The sequence below is a fragment of the Fopius arisanus genome, unplaced genomic scaffold (genome assembly GCF_000806365.1).
Source record: "Fopius arisanus strain USDA-PBARC FA_bdor unplaced genomic scaffold, ASM80636v1 scaffold00036, whole genome shotgun sequence".
NCBI lineage: Eukaryota > Metazoa > Arthropoda > Insecta > Hymenoptera > Braconidae > Fopius > Fopius arisanus.
In genome coordinates this window covers 504,267-514,163 of record NW_011887775.1, presented here as the reverse complement: position 1 = coordinate 514,163, position 9,897 = coordinate 504,267, and the positions used below count along the sequence as shown (strand labels likewise).

Below are 9,897 nucleotides of genomic sequence, written 5' to 3'. Positions count from 1 at the left end.
AAGAAATTAAATTAAATGTATTGGTCCTGATTTCTTTTTTTCTATTTTCCTCGTTAACTTCCGATTGCACTATTCTCATCGTCCACTAACTCTCATTTCTCCTCTGCTTTTTGGATTATTTTCTTTTCTCGTTTTTATTCAACTGATAAAGCGGATTTAGGAGTGTGAGCCCGCAGTGCTCTCAAAGTATCGTTAACCTTTTATCCCGGAGAGGGTGTGGTGGGACGAGATAAAGTGCAGAATCCATTTGACACTAGCTTCACTCCTATTTTATCCTATTATTTTAAATATAAAGAGTGAATTGTCGAAAGGGTTTAATAAAAATAACGGTAAATTGGGAGATTCCTTAGAATATCGATTGATCGATATAAAATAGAGCATCTCTCTGAAAAATTCGAGAGAAAATACCGAGAGAGTATATTTTTTATGACGGAACCCGGGTAATGATCCACCAGCGATGCCGAAATACTTGAAATGCGCGATTTGTCTTTCTTGAATGATGTATACCAGCACCTGGTATAAACCGGAATGCTATTTCAGTCGGATCAACGTGTTTCCTAGATAGTGGAAATTCACATTGGAGATATGTAAGACCGAGAACGTCCAGACCAACGAATTTTCCGCATGTGGTATTTCGTTTGAGGGTTGAATGCAAAATCGTGTGTGCACTGAGAAAACGATATGCCCATCGCTATCTCGAGTATTCCAGCTACCATGGAAAATTGACACCCACGTCTATCATCCAGAAATAATATTTTTCGTTCTCCTCGGAATTCCAATTTTATTCAGGACGAATGAGAATTCGATAATATCGAGTGATGGCATGTGATGAATTTTAAAATATATTTTCTGGATATTTTTTATCAATTTGTATTGATCAGTATTGATTGATAGTCAATGGGAATTTATTTTAGGTGATTCGGGGGAATCATACATTTTTTTCCAAATTTTCCAAAATTTCGGGAAAATTTTTCAGAATATTTTTTTCAAAACAATTTTTTTTTTTGCGAAAGGTTTTAAAAAATTTTCAAAAATTTAAATAGGAAATTTTTTTTTACAATTTAGATAGCGTATTTTTTGAGAATATTGAAAAATCAAAAAAGTAAGAAAACAATAGTATAATTAAAAGAAAAAATTATATTCGCAAAAATTTTTAGAAAATGATAAAAAAAAGTTTTCCGAAACAAATATTTGAAAAATGTTTCAAAACATTTCCCAAAAATAAAATTGTTTTGTTTCTCGATGTATTTTTTGTTTCAAAAGAAAAATTTTCCGAAAAGTTTTCCAGAAATGTTTTGAAAATTCGGAAAAATTATTCCGATTACAATTTTATTTAACCCGGGTAATTTTTCTGGATGCGTGAATTGCAATTCGAATAGATAATAATATATGAGAATGTGGAATATATATATTGATAAAATTCAAACGCGATTCGTTCGGAAAATTTAATTTCCTGGTGTGGAGTGGATCGTTGAATAGAATGAACTGGAGGATGTGCAGAAGGTGCAGGGAGACTGGAAAATGCCTGAATGCGTCACCAAGATCGATGGGTTAGAGGGAATAGATTGGTTCCCAGAAGGATAGATACCCCGGAGAAAGTGAGAAAGTGAAATGAGGAGAAAGCACCGCGGCATCCTATTTCCGTTTGCGATAATCCAACTACTCCCCCGAAACCGGCGAGCTGATATCCCAAGAAAAAAAACCGAAGCGCATCTCCCAGAAAAAAATAAAAAAAAACCCGTAAGAAATTGGTGTTCACATCCGTCTGTAAGGAAATACGATGGAGTATATTTTGAATAAAAAAAAAAATCTCCAGACAATATATTCAGAGGTATATTATGAATTCCGTGGACCGTTTTGCTCTGCCCTTCTGAATCACTCAGGATAATGGCGCATTCTCTCCAGAGGAGATGCTGATGCAATTTTTACGAGTGTTTTGCGCTCGTCCCGAGAGCAAAATCCAAAAAAAAAAGGTAAGACCAGTGTCTGCATACAAACGCCAGGAACAAACCGGGGAAGGGATAATTGTCATGTGCGTGACTTGGGCTGATGCAAGAAGCTGCTCTCGTGAATTGAGTGACTCTCAAACGCCATAAATTCATTATATACTCAGAGAAAAAATATATATATATTACTCGGTCCACTCCGCACGCATTATTTCAGTGGAATCACTTATAATTAAAGCTAATTTGTTTTCGAGAAGGATTTAAGGCGATATTTCATGAGGACATTTCATTGTATCAAGTACATTCACTTGGTGGTAATGATATTATTTTTTTCTCGATTTTTTTTCTCTGAGCAGCATTGAATTTTCACGAAGGCCGAGGAGATTTTTTTTTTATAATGAGATTTTATACGAGATATTTAATATCGAAGTTGATGAATCGAGGATAGTCCTCAGTGCTTTCTTCTTTTCAAACTCAATTTTTATAATTCAGAAATAAAAGGAAGGACAAGTGCAATTCCCGTTGTCTTTATCCCCTCGTTTACGTGAAAAAGAATATAATGATGATCTAACTCTCTTGGAGTTGCTACGAGAAATCAGTCGAGTGGACCTACAGCATCCCGAGGACAATCGTAAATCTTTTCTCGAGATGCGAGCCGTTTAAACTCTCTTTTTCCCCTTTGTTACACACCACCATTCCCTCCTACACCGAGTGATTGAAGTCCGTTTGAAGTCAGACGCGGAAATTACGAGTGCCTCCAAGTCGAAATGGAAATCTGGGAATCATTTGCTTTGATGTGTCTTTTAATCCATACCAAATGCTATTTGCTATTTGCTATTTTCAATTTGCAATTGCGCAAATCACTCGGATGAAAAAAAAAATTGTAATGGAAATATTTTTTACAAATTTTTAAAAAATTCCTGGAAAACTTTTCAGAAATTTTTTTTTTACAAAAAAAATATTACAAATAATAATAATAATAACAATAATAATAATAATGAATATTAAAAATAATATTAATATTATAATTCTTTTGTTTTCCAATTTTTTTTTGTTTCATAAAAAAAAAATCTGAAAATTTTTCCAGAAATTTTTTGAAAATTCGAAAAAAATATTCCGATTACAATTTTTTTTTTACCCAGGTAGAGAAAATAGAAAAATATCCGCGAAGATGATTCATTAATATATTTGAAAAATCCCGGAGTGGGGATTGGGTGGTGTTCAAGAAGTAAATCATCTTGAAACAGAAAAATTGAATCAATTTCCACCCCTAGCAGAGGCCATTTTATAAATTATCTTTTACGACTTCGGAAGAAGTATATTTCACGGTAGAAGTTATCTGGTGTGGTTCATTGGAGAAGCCAGAAGTAACAGCTCCAGAGGAGACAGTTATTTTCCGCGGGTCGTTGAGCGTTTTCGTCCGGAAATAGTAGTTGTGGAAGTGAGAAATGTAAGTCATGATAATTTAAACACTAATATTCTCATTTTGAACTGGCAATGGGAACATTTAATAGGATAGCCTAAGAAATTCTCCCGTCGGGTCGAATAACTGAGACTTGCTTTCGCCTCATTCCCAAGTTATCATTACTCTCATGAAATAAATTGGAGAGATGTGCAATTAATTAATTATTCGGATGGCAGTTTTTGTGAGAGAAAAAAAAAGGCACGCGAATATAGAAATTGTGATGCTTGAAATTTTGTTTTTCTGTTATCTCATTTTTTCGATGTGTCTCTAGGGGAGGAATAACCGAGTGAAAAAAATTGTCACTTCCGGGTGAAACGAAGTGGAGATGAAAAAAAAAAAATAGTCGAAAGCTATGGGGCGTTTTCCCTACACTTTATCTTTCTTTTCTCTCATTTCTTTTTTTCTACGTCTCGAGCAATTTCTCGGGCCTCTTGATGGATCCTCCCTCTCACCTTTTCATCTAATGGAAGAACGTTTAATTTACCAAGCACTAACGATCGGCCCTTTATCTCAACAATTTCTCAAAGTTTTTTTATCGGAGATAAAACTTGTGATTCGTTCAATTGGAGATCCACTAGAACTGAGTGAAATCTGTCGTTAAATTATTTGAAAATGAATTTTATCTATTATTTTTAGAAGAGAAAACCTTCGAGAATATATTTATTTAGAACTAGAAGACTTCAGACTAGAAAACCTTCGGTTGATGTGACTTTTGTGATCAATGAAATTATGATGAACCCAGATTATGAATTAATGAGAGAAAAATGAAAATAGACGGAGTACGCGGTGAGACAGGGGAAAAATTAATCAGGACGAAATTAACGGAAAAACTGATGCATCTCGTCGTGAGTTTTCCGCGGATTATCACAGTAGAATACGAGGGGATGCGCAAACTCCAGAAGGTGGTACACACTCTGGAGTCTACAACTGTGCGATAGTTCACAGCGTGTCGTGCTACCAACTAGACTAGAAGCTCGCTCAGTTCTCCTACTCTTATCAATTCATCGATAAATAAACACCTGCAATCTCGAGTGACTATTTGATTGTGAATCAGTTCGAAGAATGTCGTTCTTCCGTGGCTTATGGAAAAGCAGCTCGAAACACAAGAGTGAGTCCCTAATAAATATCTCCCATTGTGTCACCACCATCATCGATTTATCTCAAAACCCATCGATCTACCCCGAAAACATCAGAGGACTTTTTTATTACCGACTAAATTGCCGAGAAAAAAGGTCTTTTGATATTTCCCGCAAAAATCGATAGTTTTCGAGATTTATCGATATTTTACGAGTCTTGAAAATTCTACTCACGTCATTTCAATGAATTGCGACTGGGATTTTAATTAGTTAGTGAGTAATTACAGAATTGGGGGGTTTTCGGGGGGTGTCGAGGGAGGATGAGACAATTGGCTGATGAGAGAGGGGCAGAACGGTATGTGTCTGAAGAAGTTTGGCCAGTGGTCCTGCGAGTTATTTATTATTCATGAAGTCATTCCCGCGGGAAAACGTGTGCAACCTCGTTCCCCGTGAAATGAGAAAAATAATTGTGGAGAAAAAAACGAAAAAAAAAAAATGATAATGCCGGATATAAGACGGGGCATTTAGCATGAGGCTCATAACGACTGCTATTATTTTCACCCGTAAAACGAGAGAGCCGTTGAGAGGAATTTTACGCCTCTTTATTCCATCCCGATTTGAACGCATGTACCATAGAACGTTAATTCACTCGGGGGGGTGGCTTCACCTCCGTAATTTCCCTTCATCGAATGCACACTGAAGCTTTATATATGTACGTGGGGCTACTAAATTCGTTTGAGGCTTGCACACCCTCGCGACTAGATCGCACTTATGAATATTCAGTGAAATACTGTGCACCATGCTGTCCGATAACGCGCGGTTTCACGCACCATTGAATTTATATCAGAGAATATACCCGGGCCAACAAATTTTTCAGATATCCATCAAATTCCCAACCGATCTACTAGAATAAAATTCAAATTTTTCAACAGCTGAGGCGAGAAAATAAAATAATTCCTACAATCTCAAATGGAAATTCAAATGCTTCAAATTTCGCGGTGTTTAATGAAAAATATATAGTGGGAAATGGCTCAGTAAATTATTCAGATGTCCATGAAATTTGGAATGGATCTGATGGAATAAAAATCAAATTTCGAATAACAAACGAGAAAAAAAATACCCCAAATTCGTGATACGCATGAAAAATATATAACACGAAACGGGACAATAAAACATTCACATATCCCCAAAAATTCGCCATTCGATCTGATAAAATAAAATTCCTATTCCAGGACAGCTAACGCAAAAAAAAATCCTCCAATCTCCACTGAAAATTCCAATGCCCTAAATTCTCTCTCACTTATTAAAAATATATTTTGTAAAATCTCAAAAAATTGCAGAATGAATTCTTTCGAAGGTCAACATCAGAATTTCATTAATGAAACTTTAATTAAACCGAGATATTTTTCTCCGGGAGAAGTAATTAATTAAAATGTGCGCCCCAGCAAGAATCACATGAACTTGAGACGTCGAGATGATCTCGTTGAATTTTATGAGAATGATATGTACGACATGTTGAAAATATTTTCAATATTTTGATTTCCATGATTTCTCTAGTGCATGAATTGTTACTGGCGGCTCAATCCACCAATGCAATTAAGGAAAGGACTGGAGTGTTCTCAGTCTGTGTATCCCCTAGGGGTCTAAGAGTGTCCTCGAAGGGCACTTGTGTAGAAAATAGATACAGAAGGCCAATGCGCATACAACCCCCCCGAGGACCTAGTGATTTAACATTCCCCCGGAACTCATCCCCCAATCATTCAAAATTATCGCCACCATTGTCCTGAATATTCAAATGGTCCAACAACGCCTGCAAATTTATCCACTTTTAATTGAATAAATCATCTGAAATCAGATGGACTCGGTTCTTTTCCTAGTACCTCCTCAGCCCAGAGTAAAACTCAATTTAAATATTGATTAAATAAGCACCAGTCCCTCCGAAATATCTCCCTTCAATTTTCCTCTTCGTTTCGATAACGCCGAGTCTTCAATAAATAATAAAATCCATCATCAGAGATGAATAATTCTACCTGATTCCCCGCTGAAGTGCATTAACTGAATATATATATATATTTTTCCCATCGGACCCGGGTAAAAAAAAATGTAATCGAAATATTTTTTCGAAATTTTCAAAAAATTTCGGGAAAACTTTTCAGAAAATTTTTTTTATGAAACAAAAATATCGGAAAACAAAACTATTTAATTTGTGCGAAAGGTTTTGAAAAATTTTTCAAAAATTTAAATCAGAAATTTTTTTTAGTATTTAGATGGCGTATTTTTTGAGAATATTGAAAAATCAAAAAAGTAAGAAAATAACAGCATAATTAAAAGAAAAAATTGTTTTCGCAAAAATTTCTAGAAAATTATAAAAAAAAGTTTTCCGAAACAAAAGTTTGAAAAATTTTTCAAAACATTTCCCAAAAATAAAATTATTTTGCTTCCCGATTTTTTTGTTTCAAAACATAAATTTCCAAAAATGTTTTGAAAATTTGTAAAAAATATTCCGATTACAATTTTTTTTTGTACCCGGGGATGATGTAGAACTAGTAAATCTCCCGTCATTTCCAAGGATAAATGCACTCTCACAGGAGATGATAATCCTATCCCGCAAGCTCCCAAAAACTGCATTATTATAACAAACAAATCTCCGGTGAAAGCCCACCCCCAACTTTTTACCCCGCGGCCATCCATAATGTAAAAAATGATGTACGTCGTGGCGTCTTTGTGGGGTTGCCATTGTACCCGTTACCGTCAGAGGTACCTCCAGGAAACTTTATCCTGTTAATCCAAAAGGATGGGAAAAGCTCATTGTCTTCGCCTTTGGCTCTACCCGTTGTAACATTTATCAGGAGTGGTCCAACCACCCCATTGCACCCCTAAACCCGTTGGCTGACGATGTATATAGAATGTTACTTGGACGGAAACTAATCCCGAGGCACGGGGTGAAACGCTACACAAGGCCTGGATTTAGCCGATGAAATCCTATTACGCCTTCAAGGATTACCCGCTCCATTCTAGATATATCGATCTAAACTTTTTACATCCAACAATTGTGGCTTTTCCATTTTCCCTTCATCCCTCTTGCCACCCACCCTTCGTCACCCATCGCACATCGAGCTCTCAGTCCTTTCTTTATTTCAGTTCTTCGCCATTTTTTTTTTATCTTATTCTCTTCCACTGGAATAGTCGCATTCGAGACACAAAATGCGAACGTGTCTCCATGATACGAGTAAAGGTGCACAACAGAGGAACAACTACATGTCACTCTATTCGAGAAATTGAACGGAAATTACAGAGTCAATACTGGAGGATGAGTTTGTTATGCCAGATGTTTTGTTACACGGGAAAATGTTTTTTTTTTTGTTTATTTTAGAGAGAACGTATTATTTGTTGTTTGAGTTTTATTAATCTGATAGAATTTTTCATTTCCGATTTTTAGTCTTTGCGATTTTTTTAAGGTATTATTTTATTATTTGAAAAATAGATTTTCAAATTTATAGAAAAATGGTAATTGATATTTTTCGTATTATTATTAAAAATTATATTATTAAAAAAAAATTCTATTCAAATTTTTCGAAAAATTTTTCAAAAGTTTTCCCAAAAATAAAATTGTTTTGTTTTCTTTTTTTTTGTTTCAGAAAAAAAAATTTCTGAAAAGGTTTCCCGAAATTTTTTGAAAATTTGGAAAAAATATTTCAATTACAATTTTTTTTACCGGGGTAATTTAGCGAAAATGAAAGCAAATAAATTGTTTAAATAATTCCATTTCCAATTTGAAAATAAACATCCGCTTTTATTCCACTCCATATTTATTCTCCGACTTGGCGAAAAATAGTTGGGAAAAGCGTGTGAAAATAAGATGAATCTCCGTACATGTGCGGAAGATGAAAAGGAGGAAAAATGTCGGCGATACATCATCGTCAGACTATCATCAAGAAATATGGCCCGCATGTTTCTTTAATAAAGGCAAAGAAGGTGAAAAAATACGAGAGTAAAATGGAACAACTGGCGGTTGCTGTGGCATAGAAGAAAAATGAAAAATAAAATACAACCCACCCACTTTCAAAAGTTGTTTTAACGAGAATTATTTAGGGGTAGCAAAGCAATACGAATGAATTCATTCTCACACCAACCCTCGACAAAGTGGTGGATCTCGGGGGAAGAATAACAAAAAGTAAGAATAAGAAAGAAGAATTCGGTTTTACTAGTCTATCCCTGGGGTGTGACCAGAGGTGCCCGACAAGTTGAAGAACAGGTTGAACCTCTCGTGTCTTCCATTTCCATGGATGTACCTCAGGGTCTCCAGGGTATTACAACGAGAAGAATTTATTTTACAATTTACCGGAGCATTCGCCAGTCGCGGGACAATTCGACACGAATAAAGAAAAAAATCATTATTCAATTTTTTTAAATGGAACTACCCTAATCCCCACTCTCCGGGTAAAAAAAAAATTTAATCGGAATATTTTTTCCAAATTTTCAAAAAATTTTTGGTAAACAAAACAATTTTATTTTTGGGAAAGATTTTGAAAAATTTTTCAAATATTTAAATAGGACATTTTTTTTTATTATTTTGATGGCGGATTTTTTGAGAATATTGAAAAATTAAAAAAGTAAAAAAACAAGAGTATTATAATTAAAAAAATTGAATTCACAAAAATTTCTAGAAAATTATAAAAAAAATTTTACGAAACAAATTTTCTGAAAAGTTTTCCAGAAATTATTTGAAAATTTTGAAAAAATATTCCGATTACAATTTATTTTACCCGGGTCCCTAAACAATCCGATGATTAATAAATAATTACTAGTTCATTCAGTGAATTTATTAATGAATATTGAAAACGAAAGTTTCAAAATTGATAAAACGATTGAAAACCAAATCCTGTGGAATTCTTTCAATGAATGAAAAAATTTGAATGAAGAAACTGTCAACTGCATAGATTGTCCCTGGATTTTCAATATTTCCTCAACAATATATAAAAAAATCCCTGAGGATTCGCCGTCAGCTCTCCCTCGGAGAAAAAAAGCTCGAGAGATTCGATATCAGTTTTGACGTGCAATATTGAGTTTCATTCAGCGATGAGCACGCTAGGTGCGTTCAAGTGCACTGTGTTATTTATCTCATGTACACATCTACATACATAATACTCGAAAAATAAATAATATAAAAAAAGGGGGGATGGAGGGCGTGTGCGCGTCGAGTACTAAAGCCCCAGAGTGTGCGGCATTTATATCCCAAACAGAGTAAAATTTTCACAACGCCGGAGTGCTCTCCCCATGGCCAAGGGTTGTACATAATGAAATTTTCCCAGAAACTTTTCACGTATGGCTTGCCACGATCGTTTAATTAAATACGATAATTTCAGTGGTGCTGCGCTCGATTCAAAAGTTCTGGACGAGCCTTCCAGAA

The 9,897-nt window shown here is 34.9% G+C and overlaps 1 protein-coding gene across 1 annotated transcript in view; it reads left to right on the top strand.

Annotated features, from left to right (window-relative positions):
• Positions 1–4,371: 4,371 nt before the first annotated feature.
• Positions 4,372–9,897, top strand: part of LOC105266111 (low density lipoprotein receptor adapter protein 1) — a 25,595-nt gene continuing 20,069 nt past the window's right edge. Inside the window, exon 1 of the mRNA XM_011304023.1 lies at positions 4,372–4,519. Within this exon, the coding sequence (XP_011302325.1) occupies positions 4,474–4,519 (46 nt within the window). The 5' untranslated portion in view covers positions 4,372–4,473. The remainder of the gene's footprint in view (positions 4,520–9,897) is intronic.